Source organism: Mercenaria mercenaria, chromosome 5, assembly GCF_021730395.1.
Source record: "Mercenaria mercenaria strain notata chromosome 5, MADL_Memer_1, whole genome shotgun sequence".
Taxonomy (NCBI): domain Eukaryota; kingdom Metazoa; phylum Mollusca; class Bivalvia; order Venerida; family Veneridae; genus Mercenaria; species Mercenaria mercenaria.
This window is the reverse complement of record NC_069365.1, coordinates 3,207,708-3,226,099: the sequence shown is the minus strand read 5'-3', so window position 1 is coordinate 3,226,099 and position 18,392 is coordinate 3,207,708. Positions and strand designations below refer to the sequence as shown.

The 18,392-nt window shown below is 34.3% G+C and overlaps 1 protein-coding gene across 1 annotated transcript in view; it reads right to left on the bottom strand.

The window, feature by feature from the left end:
- The window catches only part of LOC123556284 (glutamate receptor 2-like), a 208,268-nt gene that overhangs the window by 64,248 nt on the left and 125,628 nt on the right, over positions 1 to 18,392 (bottom strand). The window contains exon 2 of the mRNA XM_053542511.1: positions 6,024 to 6,173. Within this exon, the coding sequence (XP_053398486.1) occupies positions 6,024 to 6,173 (150 nt within the window). The remainder of the gene's footprint in view (positions 1 to 6,023; positions 6,174 to 18,392) is intronic.

Here is an 18,392-nt window from a genome sequence, read left to right as displayed (position 1 = left end):
CCCCGATTCATATTTTTTGTGGTTATCGCCGTTTTTCAACAGCATTTCAGTCATGTAACGGCAGGCAGTTAACCTAACCAGTGTTCCTGGATTCTGTACTTGTACATACCTGTTCTTCGCAAGTAACTACCAACTTCCCCACATGAATTATCAGAGGTGGGGAACGAATGATTTCAGACACAATGTCTTTTATCAAATCGTCACGGAGAACATACGTCCCGCCCGGGGATCGAACTCGCGACCCCGCGATCCGTAGACCAACGCTCTCCATACTGAGCTAAGCGGGTGGGCTGATTCATATATTTTGATTCATATATTTAAATGGCAGGCACTAAGCAACTAAGCAATCGGTAACCAGTAGAGATGGAGGCTCTATCACCAGAAAAAAATCTGACGGGAATTGAACCTTCGGCCTTAGACTGCATTTCGGGCGCATTTTCAATAAGGCCACCGCGGCTACTCGCGGCTTAGTTTATATAAAGTGTTTGTAACTTATTGTCAACAACACATAAAATTAACGCATCAGTGAAAGCGTGAACATCATGTGATCATATTTCAAAAGGTTTCAAATTTATTCAATGTTCGAAGAATGAATGAATTTCTATCATATTATATAGTAAAGCGTTTTCTGCCTTCATTAAAACAAGACAGAAATACTAGTGTGTTATAACTGAGTATTTTACTCGTAATTTTGACAGATGATAAACGATGTCTGAATATAAATATATTATAAATCCCGTATTACAGTCTCACGATATGGAGGTACTGCACATCTGCTTTTATTAACTATCACAACAGCAATCTTTAAGTGCCGTGTGTCGGCTGTAAAAAGTCTCCCCGTACTTGGATTCAGTGTTGTTATATTTTCTGATCTTTTGGGATCATGGAGTCCGTTCATTATATGTGTAACAGAGTTCCGCTTAAGCCGGTGCTAGGGGGCGTGAGAGGTGCTGCACATTTCATTACCTCTCATGAACAACTCAATCAAACCTAGTTATTATTCTGTTTGTTGCATTCTATGCTTCCAAAAGATCTTTTTACAGATTTTATTAACATATTAATTTAACCCGTAATATTTAGAAAAAAAAGTTACAAAAGTGTTTGTGATCTGACATACATCTATCGGCTCCGTGAAATTATTTAGTACGAACTAGGAGATTAATGCTCCTGAGCGTATCGTGACATTACACTGTATCTATGAAGTCTATATTAAGCTACCATAATCAATGTATACCAATTAAGAATGAATTTGTTGTACATAAAATCAAAAGACCATTTCAAGGAGCAAACTTTGCAAGTTAGACGGACTACCACGCCAGACATTAATATATGTGAAATAGAAAACAGAATTGAATACAGTTGATATATCCTTTGTTCAAATATTAAAAAGTATGGCCATGTTAGTCTTGTTATAAACTGACAACCTCAAAAGCCCCGCCCCGCCAACAGGGTTGTTAAGTTGAAAGTTGTCTGACCTGAATGACAAATCAGCTTTAGTTGTATTTAAACAAAGCAATGACATATACCGTTTATAGAAATAATTAATTTTAACCATTTTCTTTGTCTCTATGTAATTTTATCAGCCTTTATAAATGGTCGTGGTGTGCAATTTATTCCGAAATATTACGGGGTTATATTAATAAGTTAGCGCAGCTGTATATGTTAAATGAAGATGGATAAATACACACAAATTTACTAGAAAACATCTAGCTTTAACAACCAAGCACTTCGAAACAGAACAGTTATTTATACAGAAACAACTTGTCAAACTAAAACGTATAGCAAACATGAACGAAACAAACATGTCTGTGTACCTATTAACTTTAATGTGAAGTACCTTGTTACTTGCAACCCTGCCTGTCTATTGGAAAATCTAATGATAGAGCTTATATGTCATGTCTGTATGCAAATTCTTAGTTAAACAAAGTAAATTTTAACCATAATACAAATCTATATTCCTATGTTATTTAATCATGTTCATTTTAATGATTATTGATTCACCCTATGAAAAAGATGCTAATCAGGTCACTTTCAAATCTGATTTGAGTGATTCTGATTTTTTTAAGATATTTCTTAACTATGGCACCTTTGCCCCATATTTTTGGTCAACTTGTAACTAATTTCATCTTTTTAAGCAGTTTTAAACCAAAGTTAGTAAGATTAGCATGCTTCTCATAGATTTTATGTTGTAAATTATCCTTCTTACTTGTAGCTTATTTACTTTTGTGAACATACACTTGTTATATAGTCGGTTAAAAAAGCTCTGATGTTATTTGTAAATGTCTTGCCGACTCAAAATAAATCTTATCTTATCTTACCTTAAACGAATAGAAACACTACACAGTAGTGCACAATATTTGAACGGTGAATAGGAAAATACTTCTTGGGACTTCAAATGCACAGAAAGTGTAAATAAAAGTAATGCTCTCCGAGAGAAGAATCCCCGACACTCTCGTGCATTGTCATTCAATCCTATAAATACGTTACGTTAAACTGAAGGCATATATACATTTATACTGGTATTCGGCTCGCCTCTCCGTTGTCTTTATGTTAACTTTGCAAGTAATGAACGTAATTTCATAATTTTTTTTTTCTCCCATTATAACTATGCTATATAGCGCCGACAGATATAGCGCCGACAGATATTATATTTCTCCCAGACTGCCCTCTTGTTAAAATTAAAGCAGGGAGCGTCTGTGTTATATGCTGCAAAACATTATACTACAATTGCTTACTATCTATTAATCCATCAATTGACAAAAAGATTTTGACAAAGAAAGTAAACTCTCCAAGCGTTTTAATGAGTGAAATTATTCTCGTTTCGAAATTATCAGGCTGTACGGTAATTTATTGATCTTGTTTGGCGGGAATTTAGAACGGGGTTTTCGTGGTAATTCGGGGGTAAGCGTCACACAGGTGTAGTCGTCACTTGAGGCTAGAATTTTGACAGCAATACACATCAGGACCCACCCACCCTCCCTTATTTGAAGCTGAACTAAACTATTTAATGGACCATGGATATATCAGAGTTATAGCTTTATCGCTTTATAAAATAAGAATTATTGTGATCCGACTTTAGAATAATTAATTACACTATTCATTTGGATTCAAAAACATGAATAATATACATTTAGAATCATAATTCTAAATAACAGTTTCGGAAAGCTGAGTATTTTAGTTTTGAATAACACGTTTGTACGATTATTAAAAGTATGTGTTAGTTTCGCTTCAGAATATCTTAAAGAATCAAGCTTACAATCCATGCCAAAGCCTGATGGGTACAACAAGAGGAAATCCACACTATAGAATGTTGTATTTACTCCGCGAAAAATGTTAAGATATTTGCTGTCAAAATACATAGTCTAAACCTATACTGAATCTGTTTTTGTTCTGATAATTGAGATTAGAGAATAATTGATCTACTCACAGCTTTAGTGTGAGTAACGTTTATTTATAATTATTAGACATTGTGTCTCTCTAATAGCTTTGTTATATGTTATCTCCTGTATCACTAATTTTAAGTCAAATCATTTTATCAGCGTTTTCCTACGAGACCATTCATTTTGTGATTTATTGGAGCTGCATTAGAAAATATGGCGCCATACATCAAAAACGATTAATTTGGATAATTATATTATAACGCCATTAGAAGGCGAATTCGTTCCCGGTTAAATAATATGTGTGCTCCTCATATTCAATGCATCACGTAAGCTTAAAATGTAGTAATGAGGTTCAGAATTTTATACGTGTATGTATACGGATACGTGCAATACATCATGAAGTAAATAAATCAATTAACTGATCGATCTATCGATCGATTGATCTATGAAATGTGTTATTCACCGCACATACGTGCTAAGGGTTTCTATTAGTTTTACAAGTGTTTCATGAAAGTGTACGTTTAAGTTTGGCTGAAATTGCTATGTTCCAAATGTTGACGCCATACTAACATATATCATAAAATTCCTGCAAGTTCCAGCTTCGCTATGACTGCAATGTATCCATATTATTGTTATATAAGAAAATTCTTCAACAAATGGAATATTTGATTACCCAATGCATCTATCCACAACACTGCATGACAGTGTACTTCGTAAACAAAGGTTAATTGAGTCTTTATGCAGTCTTAAATTTCACAGAAAAGAATTTTGCGAATCAGATGACTTATAATCTTTCCCATTTTATTAGACTTAAAATGTAAATTTAATTTCAATATCTGAGATGTTTTCTGAACAGAATAATAACAGTTGCTTTATTACACCATAAGTTATTGTAAAGCAAGCACTTATAAATATCACTTATTTGACATGGAATAAAAGTAAATTGTTTATCTTGACAATAAGACAATACTAATATCATTTAGACAACATTTGAAGGTTTGTTACTCTCTTAGTTGCACTGATTTGATCTCTAAATGTCATGAAACTTAAGTATATATTATATTATATTATATTATATTAAAGTCATAACATTTATGTTTTACAGACTTTTGGGAAATATAACACTATCTTGAGAAACTGACACGAAACTCAAAAAGGAATTGTTTGTAAAGTGAACGATCTTTCCAGATACAAAAACATAAAATCCCAATATTTTAGGGCAAACGTGACAGTTTTTGTGGCGCTAAGGAGGATTTAGGAGGAAATGAGACATCTGCTCCGCGCAGTGCAATTAATGTCAATTTTGAGGAATGTTCAAAACAAATCCTTAGAATTGATTTTGCCAACTTCAGCTTTGAAAATTTTGAAGAAGGATTTTCTTCCTTTTATATATCGTCAGATGATGCAGCTCATATTTTAATATACATACCAAAACAATAGACTGTATTGATTACTTTTCATTTAAGGTTACAAAAGAGGCATTTAATAAGAATAAAAAGTGGAAACTCAACCGGTCACCCAAAACGATAAAATCAAATGGTTGCGGGCTGTGTTTGACTGTACTGGATCGTAGACGGTAGTGGAAATGCATGTCACCGTCAATGTCCTCCAGCCACTAAATACTTGCACATGACATAAGTACCAAAATACAATTTAGAAACATTCGCAGATGTATTCATGGAAACAAACTGAAAAGCAGGGCCCAATTTTATGAAAATCGGCGTACAGTAAGTCACGTTTAATATTTATTTATTTATATATTTATTTATTTGTTTGTTTATTTATTTATTTATTTATTTATTTGGGTTTTACGGCGCACCAACACAGTATAGGTTATATGGTGCCAACAGGACTATAAATTTTGGTTCCACATCTCATTTACATCGAAATAAAAACATGAGGTATGGAATGATATTTCACTAATCTTGAAAACGATTGGAAGAAACAAGCGCGATGAGGCATCTATATATTCGAAGAAGCAATTGCTGCATTTGACAGTATTAAGATCTACTGTAATAGGGAACATATCCTGTTGTGTCATAACAATATGACGCTGCTTAAATGCTACTTGATATTCACAGAAAAATATTGATTATACATGTAGTTTCTATCCAAATTGCGATTTACAAGACTGACAGTATTCTCGCAAAATATCCAGTGCGTATTACAGTTTTGATGGCACTGATTAACTGTGAAATATGGTCAAAAGAATATCAAATATAATACGATACTTTATACCCTGAGACATTTTAAAATTGTCGATTTTTGGACGATTATATCTCAAACCGTGTAGTTTTATAGTGGCTTGTATACTTTTCGCTTTATGCTATGCATATAGTCTTACTTTAGTACATTCCAAGTTCGCCTTTAAGAGGCGAATCATATCAGTTATTAATCAAGTCACCTGTTTAATATCATCTGTTTAAAGCTTGTTATTCAACGACGTTAACGACAACAACATTCTTTTCTCTGTTCAAAGGAAAAGATAAACAACAAAACAACACAACGGGTCCTTGAAATTACAAAATGCACAAAGTCATTTGTCCTTGTCATTTGCAGCGCCGTCAGGTATATGACAGGGTTTTGTTTATCTGGACTTGACGCCCGAATATTTCATATAAGTAATACAAACATTACACTTACTTGAAGTAGCTAGTTCAAAACTGTCCTTCACGTGTATCACTTCAACGAACGATGTTAATTTGAACTGTTCATCTTTCCGTTTGTTGAAATTGGCAATAGCAAACAAAAAGCCCGTCTTTGCCTCTGGTTCACCATGCTCAAATATAGAACCTGAAAAAAATAAAATGGTAATCAATTAATGTAGACATAAACAATTTCTGAAAAATTTACCTGGTAAATGCAGTTGTCCAGAACTTATTTGTGTACTGTTTTTCCAGCGATATCATTGTCTTTAAACACTGATGTTTGTTTTAAAGGAATGTTTAATTTTTGCATCATTTTATTCTGAAAATACTGCATTGATTGTTTTTTTCATACACATCAAACTAAAATGCTAAAATCGATGCAGTTATATTTCGTTCTGTCTAGTGTCTTAATTGAAAGTTATGTCTATTCCTTAACATTTTGGAAAAAAGACTCTTTTGAAAAGAAAAATCATTAAATATTTTCAGCTTCTTAGTAAACACCTCAGAGGAATGAACTGTTGGTTTAGTTGAACGTGTACATTTTGCTTGGGTGTTTTCTAGGACAGCTAACATATAATTTTGTTTAATACATTAATTGGGAAAGAATGCGTCTGATTCAATTCTAAATAGGTGTGAGCTAATTTCCTATCTGTCAGGAACATTTAAACACTAAGAGGAAGGAAAATTGAACGTTATTAGATACCGATTGCTACGGAAAACGCTTACTATAAAAATTAGTTTCTTAGAGACCTCACTAGCTACTTTAGAGATGTACACAATAATGGATGAGTGCATAACTTTGTCTCTGTATTAAGTAAAAGAATGTACATAAAGGTAATGAGGAAATATACTATATACACTGAAAAAGCAACACTTTTGTAAATAAATTTAAAGGTATTTAAAGAGGTGGTTTGAACTTAAACGTTAACGCAAACAGATTGATTTCCCGGGCAAATTTGCAATATTTAATCATGTTAAGAGGCATGACCATTCTCGATTTATTCGTACACAATGAGTGTTCATGCTTATCGAAACACTTAGGTATAATATATCTGTGAAAATAACATTGTATTTTTTCACTGTTTGTTATTAACTAAAGATAGTTGGATACAGAACCGTAACATAAAAACACAGACATTCCTCTAAAATGTACACACACCGCAAGGTTTCAGAGAAAAACGTTTAAATTATACCGTTTCTTAGAATTAATATTTTGGGATAGGTATCATTTGTATTTAACTTTATTTGAGGGTGACTTGACAAATTATTTTAAAGTTTGGTGCAAACTTTAGGGTCTGTTTTTCTCTCTTATTTCCGAAAATCCGAAAATAACATCACATTTCTTAATAATCTCAAATTAAAGCCAGGATGCCTAATTCAATATTAATTCAAACATATGAGAAATTCTGCTATTCCCTGAAATATTGCATAACCAAATTATAAACTGCTATTTGAGATTGCAGGGCGATAACAGATAACTGAATGAAGAAAATATGAATCTAAATATAGAAACTACTATGTATGATATAAAGTTTGTATAAACTAAGTAACACTTGCAAAAAAGCTCATTTCTTATGGCAATTGTAGTTTATTCTATAGCAAGTATCTGACAATACTCGATGATAATCATATGAATACATTTTGTTTTCAAACAGTTGGACGTAATCAATTTACATACCGTAGACATATAATTGAACTATGTAAAGGTTTCGCGGAAAAGTTGGCAAATTTATCAAAATAAGGTAGACATGTTATACTACTGCGTAATAATGTATGGGTAGTAACTGTCTACCAGTTTAACAGTATAATGTTTCAGTTACAATCAAAAAGGGGGGGTTTATGAGCAGTAGGATCCCTTTTGATTTTGGGGTCGTGGGTAAAAGGTCAAGGTCACGTGACCCAGAACATTTAAAGGGTTTTCCGGTATAACTAAAGAATGGTTGGGCCTAAAATCATGAATTTGAGGGGGAGGTTGATATGACCAACGGATCCCTTGATTTTGAGGTCATAGGTAACGGTCAAGGTCACGTGACACGCCCAGTTAAAGGGTTTTCCCGATGATAATTAAAGGAACTTGGCCTAAAATCACGGTACATGTGGGGAAGTTGTCATAACCAGAAAGGGACCCTTTTATTTTGGGGTCAGTGGTCAAAAGGTCGGGTCCAGTGACTCGGAACATTTTTAAAATTTCGGATAATAATCAAGAACGCTGACCGGATCATGAAAGTGAAAGAGGGGTTAGTCATGACCAACAGATGACCCCTTTTGTTTTTGGGGCCCAGTAGGTAAAGGTCAAGCACAGGCCCGGAACATTTTAAACCATTTCCCGGGACGATAACTTGAGAATGCTTAGGCCTAGGATCATAAAAAGTTTATATTGAGGTTGGTCAACTAGCAGATATCCTTATTGATTTTGAGGTCAGTAGGTAAAAGGACATTTACAAGATGGAGCTTTAAAGGGTTTTCCGGAGATAACTCAAGAATCTTGGCCTAGGATCATGAAAGTTATGGGGGTTTGGTCAGACAGCAAATGACCCCTTTTGATTTTGGGTATAGGCCAAAGGTCAAGGTCACAGTGACTGGCGGAACATTTTTAACTTTTTCGGACGAAAACTTGAGGACGCTTAGACCAGGGGGGGAAATGTAATAGGGAGATTGACAGCAGCAGATGACCCTAAAAATTTTGAGGTTAATGGTCAAAGGTCATGGTCACTTTGCCCAAGAACAGTAGAACTTTGTGTACAGTGACCAAAAAATTTTCTGTTCCTTGGCAATTATGAAGCATCAATTCGGTTCTACGAGCTCTTGTTTTATTTTAGTTTAGTTTAACTAATTTGTTTTAGTCGATTGGTGAAAGTTTAAGCTTTGAAACCAGTCTGAGCCCCGTTTCCCCGGGAAAAAAAACCGATGGTGTAAGGAAGCCCTGGTCGTGCCCCAGTGGAGCTCGAACCCCGCCTCGGGTTTGAGCGGCCGGCCCCTTTATTACTGGGCCCCCCCCCGCCCCCCTTTGTTGTTTCATTTTAAATTTTGTTGACAAATATTGGGAAAATATATAAAGGGTAGCAGACCCCAAAAAGCCAGTCGACAAATTCATAGTCCCCGTAGCGATATTCCAATATTTACGGAAGTTGTGCGCTTTAGGAAATATTTAGTCCAAAAAAAATGCCAAATTGAGAGAAAACGTTTTTAAGTGTTATTTAAAAACCCACAAAACCGTATGGCAATTTGCTTTTTCTATTTATACAATTCACATCAGTGGTGATGGATACGCAAGCCCGAAATCGCACGGAATTTGCCGTTTTCATATAATTTTACATTAAAAATTTTCAGGATTTTAATAAATTTTTTGTTTAAAGTGAAAGAAATAAAATCTCACCTTCTGTTAAATCCAAGAAGGGCCAAGAAAAATAGAAAGTGTAGAGCTGCATTTTTGAAAACTTTTTTTCTTTTTTAAAGTAAAGTTAGGGTTGTAGTAAAGTAAAATAAGAACTTCGTGACAGAAAAAAAAAGGTCCCTTTCAAGTCATGAAGTTTTGCATTTAAAAAAGATAACCTTACAAATTAGTTCCCAATGTTCAAAGTAAAAAAAAAACAGATATGAGAAATACCGGTATTTTGAAAAAAAGGGAGTTTTTTATTTTAAACTGTATCAAATCAGAACGTGCTAAAACTCTGATGTTCAACGGTAAAATTTTAGTTTTATATGGTTATTTTAAAAAGTTCAACTTCCTAAAAAACTAATTTACTAAAAACCAAAGACATGCCAGTATTTTTTTTTGCAAGGTAAAAAGACAAAAATTTGTTTTAAAAAGTTTCCTTTTTTTTTAAAATTAAAAATATTGCTTTACCCACACACATTTAAAAAAATTGTATGTTAACAAAACAGGACTTTGGCACTAGGGACTTAATTTGACGGATCTGTTCTCGGGTACAAAAAATACGATAAAATGATTAAGAGAAAATTTTTTCCCCTTTTTTTTTAATGTAAACAAGTTTGTTTATTTAGTTTTTAAGGGGGTTTTATACCCATCGAATATACATGGTTAACAGAAACTAAAGTTTGTGAGGGGACAAAGCCCCTAGCTTTTTAAAGGCACAGACCCCGTAAGTCGTTACCCTACCAAAAATTTTTGTCAAGAAGCGTGTAGAGCGTGGGCAGGTGGCCGGAAAAAACTACACTCACGGCACAGCCCCACATTTTTCTGTGGTAATCAGTTTTAATAAAAAAAAAAACAATAATAGATTGTGACGATGCACAAATTCATTACAATTGTGTGCTAAACTGATTCCCCGGGCCCTATTACTTTTTTTTTTTTTATTTTAAAACGGATAACGGGCCTACAGTACTTAAATGAAGCTCCCCAGTGTTGTACGAACTATTTTGTTTTTTTTTTATTTTTAAAGATTCCCGTTTTTTTAAATTGGTTAAAACAATGAAAAAAGGGGAAAAAGCCCGGGTTTCTCTTTTGCGAGATCTCTCCCCAACATAAAAATGTTTGAAGAAACTAACTTTTTTTTGGGAAAAGTAAAAGGGGGACCTTTATCAGTATTTTTTCCCCTTGATTTTTGAACCCCCTACCCCCCCCGATCAAGACAGGCCTTTTTTCAAATAAGTGAGATTTGTTTTTACGCGGTGAGAATCAAATCTTTTTACATGATCATTTGAAAATTACTCCCAAGATACTTGAAAAAAACCAATACATACAAATATAAAAATTAATATATTTAGAAAGGGCGACGGTTGGGTGATAGATGAGATGTAGTTTGAAGAATTGAGAGATAAAACTAATTTTGACGATCAAAAAACTAAATGAAAAAAATGACTCTGAGAATTTAAAAATTTTGCAGTTTTTCTAATATTACAGCCTTTTCTTTAAAAGGGAAAATTTTTAAAACAAAAAAAATGTAACTTACCTCTTTTCCCCTTATCCAAATCCTTAAAAATTTTCCCATTTGTTTCAACACAACGCATAATTAGAGCAAGCAGAACGTTTAATTGTAAAAAACTGATCCTATTTTCACATTAAAAAGAAACACATTTTTTTAAAATTTTCAAAAACCTATGTGTTTTTACTAAAGCTGTGAGGGGTTTCCTTAAAAATAGAAGCTTAAACGTAAAAGTTGAAAATTTTACAGGTGAATTAAAGCCCATTAAAGTTGTAATCTGCTAAAGTACTTGATTTTTAAAACGAACATTTGGATGAAATTTTCAATTATTTTTCTGTATTTTTGGGTTTTTCGGTATTAATATTTTTTTTTCGCAATCTATTTTTTTTTTTTAACCCAGTCAACGCTCGTTTAAAAAGCTGGGGCTAACCACAAAATAGGTCTAATGTCCAAGGGTAAAAAAATGTGCATCTCCGGGGCTCGAACCTGGGCCATCGCTTACAGGGGGAGGCTTCCCGATGAGCTAACGGCTGCCTGACACAAATCTCCATTACTGCCCAAGTCTGTACCGTGACATATGACTCCTCAAAAAAACCGAGGGGGCATTATTAGGGCCGTACCAAGCTTTTCGCATACTTTGATTTTCAAACTAAAGGATTTTTACAAGGACCGGTTACGAAAAAAATGTAAACAACGGACTCTGTTATAAAACTTTGAAATGAATGGATGACTCGATCTTAGTCTAATATGTTTGACAGTGTTGAAATGACCCCATGTTTTGCGGGAAGGTATTTGTTTGTAAATGTAATTTCCCTTAAATTTAAATTCCCAAACTGGTAAAATAATTATTTTTTGGACAAACTTATGTCTTTGCCGTTCGGCAGCTGCAAAAAAGGGCAAATAAAAATTCAGTGTAAGATATTTCACTGGTATGCCCGTTGTAAGTTCATACTTGAACAAACTCAGAGAAAAATTTGGGCAGGTTTTTACCAATTATGGGCGTTGGAGCAATTGTTTTATTTTTTTTTTACCAAAAAAAGCCGTTAGGAAAACAAACGATAGCCGATAATGGAGTTCCCGATTATTGATCAGTTCACGCAATGTAACCCGAATAAAACTGATAGCTATTAGTACGTGTTTTAGGGAAGTGGTAGAGTGCGCCTTAGGTGTGAGAGGTCCTGGTTTTGAGTCCCGTTAGAGCTTAACTATTTAATTCTGCCAAGCAAGTTTTTTGTTTTTGATGTTCCCGTGTTCTAAATTTTTGCACACAGTATCTGGTCATATTTAGCAATCAGATCAAAATTGAAAGTTTAAAACAAAAAGCACCCAATGAAATTTGACTATATTTGCCCTTTGGTTTTTGCTTCCTTTTTCAAGAAAAAAAAATTACATGTCCTTTTCACAAAATTTTTTGTTTCTGAAATATAAAAAGTCATAACTCCCCCTTTGGTTTAAAAAAATTGTATATTTCTGTTTTTTAGAAATATATGGACATTTGTCTTCATTTCAAAGCTTTTTAATTCAAAAACCCTTTGATTTGAAAAAACTTAGGTACTTCTCTAAAATTTGATTTGGTCTTCATAAGAAATTTTTTTATTTTAAAATGAAAAACCCAGGCTACTAAGATTTTTTGAAACTTTACTTTCACTTTAAATGTTGAAAGCAAAGCTTGGGGGCTTGCGGAAGGGTCGTCAGAACGAGGTTTTAATAGCACGCCTTCGATCCAAAACGTAGCGTTTTAAATTTGGGATGTACTTTAGTCAGTTTTTATGAAATTTTTGAAATCCAATGTTTTATACCCCCAGACCAGACCCATCAATAAATTCCAACAAAACACCATTTTTCTCTATGAAAATATTAAAAAGAACAGTAAAAATAAATGGCTCCCGCCCTTTGTGTTTTTTCTGGGATATTCTCATTTTTCAGTTTTTTTCAATAACGTGGAAGAAAATCCAGCAGGTTGTTTCTGTATATACTTTTTTTTGCCTCTGACTCCCAAAAATTGGCTTAGATATGGATAAAAAAAAGTATTTTTGAGGTTTTATTTACTTTTAAAAAAGTTTGCTTTATTTTTAAAAATAAAAAACCTAGGGTGTTGAATGGGGAAAGAAGTTCCGTAAAGGATCCATTCCCCTTTATCTTTTTTAGAAAAAAATATAAAAATAGGACCCTTTCGCTTGGGATTTGCTAGAACTTAAGAAGGGGATTATATTTCCTTTGGGATCATTTTTAGCGGGAAGTATGCTTTCACAAAGGGAAATGGCGTTTTAAATTGTTTTTGGTTTGTTTCAAGGTTCTAGCAGTTTTGCAAGTAAAAGTCGCCATATACCTAAGTTTGCAGGGATGTTTAAACCCCAAAATAATAATATAACGCCCTGGGGGAAAAGGGGTAAATATTTAATCGTTGGTGACTTTTATGCGGTATTTTATAGTTTTTTCAGTAAAGTGCAATAAAAATCAAGTCAAACTATCTATTATGGATATATAAGTTATTTTTGTAAATTAAAGTTTTTTAAAAAGGGTATCAAAAAAAATCTGATGTGCACGATGTGAAGGGTTTGGAAAGAAATATACACCAAAAAAGGGTTTTAAAAAAAATTGGATTGAAAGGTGTTTGTGGTAGAAGGTGGGGGTTTTGAGTGATTTTTTTCCCGGGAAAAAAAAAGAAAAAAAGACTGAAAAAGACCCCCCCCCTTTAAATCGGGGGTGTTTTATGGAGGTAAAGGTTTCGTTTTGCTGCATATTTGTTGCGCAGCATGCAGTTGGTAAAAAATCATGAAGCTGTGCTTGTGTCTGTGAAATTTGTTTTTTGAATTGTGCAGCAAGTCAGAGACAGAGTCCTCCACAAGAAATGACAATGAAGCATGTGTCAAAGCTGGATTAGTGAACAAATTTTTTTGTACGATGAAACTTTTTGCAAAAGGGGGTGCCCCACTGTGTTGAAAGGGGAAAAAAAAAGGCAAGCCCGCAGGGCGATGTTTTTTGAGAAAAATTTTTAATTTTAACATTTTTTCACTTAAAAAATGGGTAAAAGGGTGGCTTTTACCATAGATAAACAAGATGGAAAATTCGGGGGTATCAACCCAAAAGTCGAATTCCCTTTTTTACTGTACTGAGCGAGGCGTGCCGACATCAAAGGTGCGATTTAAAAGAAAGCAAATATTAGTAGATACATCTTGGAATTTTTGGTAGAAACTTGGATGGAATTATTTCCCCCCAAATCAAGAAAAGGCAAGTTTGAATGTGGGGCTTTCAAAAATACCGACGGAAATTTGTTGAGTAGGGCGCGTTCGTGATTTTTTGATGCAAAGAAGTGTTGTACGTGAAAAATACGAGGACTAACAAAAAAAAAGGACAGACTTTGGTATGAATTATTCAAAATGGATTACAGCTTTTGAAAATCATGAGTACTTATATTTTTGAATTTTGAATCGAGTGGTTTGTGAGCACGTTTGGACCCAAATTTGGACGGCTTGTTAAAATAGGCGGAAAACCCAAAAGTGGTGGAAACAGAAAAGGTCTACGTGAAAAATTTTAACATTTTTAAATTTGACCACCCGGTAAGAAATTGGAGATAGAATAAAGTTTTTTTCTAAAAGACTTAGTTTGAAACATGTACACAGACAGTAAAAAAGTCTCTACGTTCATTTAAATTTGTTTTGTTTTTTTTTTCAATGAACAGTTAGATCTGAGCAATAAAAAGGAATTTTGGTTATAAGTTTTTCATATACAGTGGCAGCGGTGCCCGTTTGATGTATAATGGTACGTATAAACAGTGAATCTTTCCCTTTTCCTAAAGGGCCATTTTGTTTTGAAATTTAAATTTAGATAGAGGAATGTTGTATTGTATTTGAACACCAATGCAAAGCCCGAAATGCTTTTATATGTTTACAAGAAATCCCAGGAGTTACAAAAAATTACACACTGTGCCAAAATTTTTTCCTCAAAATAGCCCAGTTAATGAAAAGTACAGCTTAAAAACCCCTTTAAGTGCTGCTATTTTTGTTTTTAAATGTACCCAAGGCATAAACAACGTCTTGTAAATTTTCAGTCGTTTTTAAAAAAGACTATTTTCTGAAAAATGCTAATGGTGATACTTGGAAAATGCGGGGCAAGCCCCTTAAATGCAGAGCCATAGAAAATTTGGTATGTACATTTTTTTAATGTGAAATTGCAATGCTGAAAGAATACGTCGGCTTGTACCTCAGGCCCGGTTTGATTAGCTTAATGTTTTAAAAACGAAAAGTCAAATTTATAAGAGAAAAGGACACGATATTTTCACATGCCCCAAAACCCCCGATGCCTGTTTTAACCCTCTGTTTTGCTTTGAAAAGAACAAAATTAAAAAAAAAAGAAATCATGCTTTTTTAGGTGATTACCCAATGGTTTGTTTTTTTTTACCCGACAGAAATTGATAAAACCCCATACAAGGCCCCTTTTTCATGCAACTTTTTTCTCCGTACGAGTTGCCCTTGCGTATTATATTTCTAAAGGCGTAAAAACGAAATCTATAATGAAAAATTTTTAAATATAAGGATTGGGCCAGGGTTCTTTGTACACTTTACAAAAAACATGATGAATACGATCGGGGTTTTGGACATTTTTAAAAATCTCTCTAACCAAGTGGGTTGCTTTTTGCATTACTAGGGACAAAGAAAGACAGGGCACTGTTTGAACATTTTTTTTTTTTTTTTTCCAAATGTACATCACTTTCATCAGAAAAAAGAAAAATTTATCAATCGGTTAGTCCTTTTTTCCGCTCGCTCTTATTTTGGCATTGAAAAAGCACACTTTGCCCTTTCCCTTTTATCTGATCGAACAATTTTTCGAAAAATTGGGGAACCGCAAGGCACAAATGTATGTCTTTTGTGCAGCCAAAAGCATATGTTTGCATAGCATCAGTTCGCCCCTTGCCCCCCTTTTTGTTTTCGGGAAAAGGGCTCTTGTGACCCAAACCCTAGCCCCATTTTCCCTTTTTTTTCCCAAGCTCCCCTCTTATCGGATTTTTTGTTTTTCGTACCCCGGTCGGATGATGTTTTCTGGAAACCCCCGGTCATGCCCTTCACGCTTATGCGATGGTGTCTGTTAGTGTGATCTGTTTCTTCGCTTTGTCCATATTGTCGAAACAGAAAACAAAAAACCGAACGTCAGTTTTTTTAAAAAAGTTGTTAAAAAAGTTATTGAAAAGCCCGGGATTAGCTAGTGAAATATCGAGTTAAATTTAAAATTAAAACTGTCAAATCCCCAAATTTTTAAAACCCCCCTTTTCCATCCCTCGAAAAGCCTTGTTTTCCCCAAAAAGGAATCTCGCAGCACCCTATTACGCCCGGGAATATTTTTTTTCGTTCGTCGCCCTTGATTTCTTTTTCCCAAAAGTTCGGGTTTTTCGATAGTGCCACATGTACTCTTGAATAAGGAAGGGTATCGCCCGCGATCCATTTACGAAAGTTCCGAGTTATCTATTTTTTCGTTTTTAATTTTTTTGAGTTTCTCACACCCTTTTTCGTTTTGTATAAGAAAAACGTTTCCTTTCTTTGGGAGGCCCGGGCATGGTGAGCTCAAAAATCTGCCCCGCTCTGTTCATCGTTCTGATACGAATGACACAAAAGAATGCATATCCACCACTCCCTCTGGGCAAAAATTTTTTCCCCGCCCCTGCAGGGTTTGCTTAAACCCGCCCTTTGTATTGCCCCAATCGGGAAAGCGATTGATTGAAAAAGTTTTTTTTTCGGTACATTTACAAAAAATCGTAATATTAGATATGGGCCGCATGATGCCCCCAAACTTCAAATGAAAGGGACGTGACAATAAATGGGAAAAAAAATTTTGGGATTACTGAAAAGTGGATTAAATGGGTAAAAGGGGGTGACACATCAAGACAAAGAAACATTTGTCTTTTATAAAACCCAAAAAAGAAAAAAACTCAAGGGGAAAAAATCCGAAAAGGGAAAAAAGGTGTACACTTCCCATGTTACTATAAACCAAGGTAAAAGGGAAGTACAAGTTCTTAAAGGGAAGAGGGGACTCGAAAAATATACACAAAAACCCGGGAAATAGGGTTTTTTATGTATCTGAAAACGATTTTGGGAAAAAAGTGCAAATGAAAATGAGGGTCCTTCTGCATACATACAAAACTAAAAAAAAGATGAACTTCAAAACTTTTAAAAAAAGTGGATGAAGAAAATTTAGGTTCATTTTGGGGCATATTGAACGTGTGAAGAAAATCAAAGATGTATAAATTTGTCCCCAAGGGGAAGGGATGAGAAAACCATCTACGCCCAAAGTGGATAGACTACTTCATTTAAAGGGCCAAAATTTAAAGTAGCTGAAAGGGGAGGGACTCAAAAAACTGGAAGTGATTGAAATCCTTCGCAGTTTAAATTAGCTCAAAAAGACGTGTATTCCGTGACACTTCGAAAAAAATTCAGAAAAAAAACATGTTGACAAATGGTATTGGGTTTAAAAAAGTAACTTTAAACCCTGGCAAGAAAGCACATTGAAACTCAAACAATTCAAAATGTAGACAAAAATACTTGGTTTGGGAAAAAACAGGGAAAAGTAGGTAAAAACCCTTTTTGGGAAAACCTATGGGCATACCCCGGTTTCAATCCCCTTTGGGAAAGGTAGGGGGGATGGACCTATCATACCCCATCCCAAAGAAGAAACCCAAGATCATAATTTTACTATCCTGATCAGAAGTGGGCATACAACCTTTATTTCCTTGAGTTACTAAAAGGGGGGGAAAGGGCTGTTCAGTACAAAAAAACGGGAATAAAAATAAAAAAAATTTGATCCACCTAAAGTAGTTTCTTTTCTCAAATTCAAACCGAAACCCCTCAAATTGGCCCGAAGACTTGGGGTCATAACAAAAATTTAACAGACTTGAAAAAATAGATATGGAAAAAACCCCCTGTAGTATTCGCACAAAGGCAATTCCTTTGCTTTATCTAAACCAAATGCCGAAACAAATGGCACACTTTGCCAAAAAAAGGTTTAAGAACCCGGCTTTTTTAAAAAAATGCCCAAGGACGAAAGGGAAAAATCCCAAAAAATGGGACCAGACTGCAAATGCAAAAGGGGGCTTTGATGATACATTGACATATATGATTCTGATGATGGTACCCCGAACACGGAAAAAGACCAAGGAAAAAAAAGCGAGCTCATTTTAAAGGGGGTATTTTTAAAAACTAAGAAAAAACAGGTAGGAAAACACAAGAGCGCGAACAGGAAAAAAGGCGCTACATTATTAAAAGACCGGGAAAAAAGGGAGTGATATATGTTAATTTACAAGATTTCAAATAAAAAACATTTTTTGGTTGAATTTGATAACTTTTTTTGCACGAGTAAAACCCCCTGAAAATTAAAGAATGTTTTAGTAAAACTATCCCAAAACAATAAAATAAAATCGGAAAAGTCGTTTTTTGTTCTTAACATTAAATTAAACAGTCCGAAAACGTCCAAAAGACACTAAACGGCCC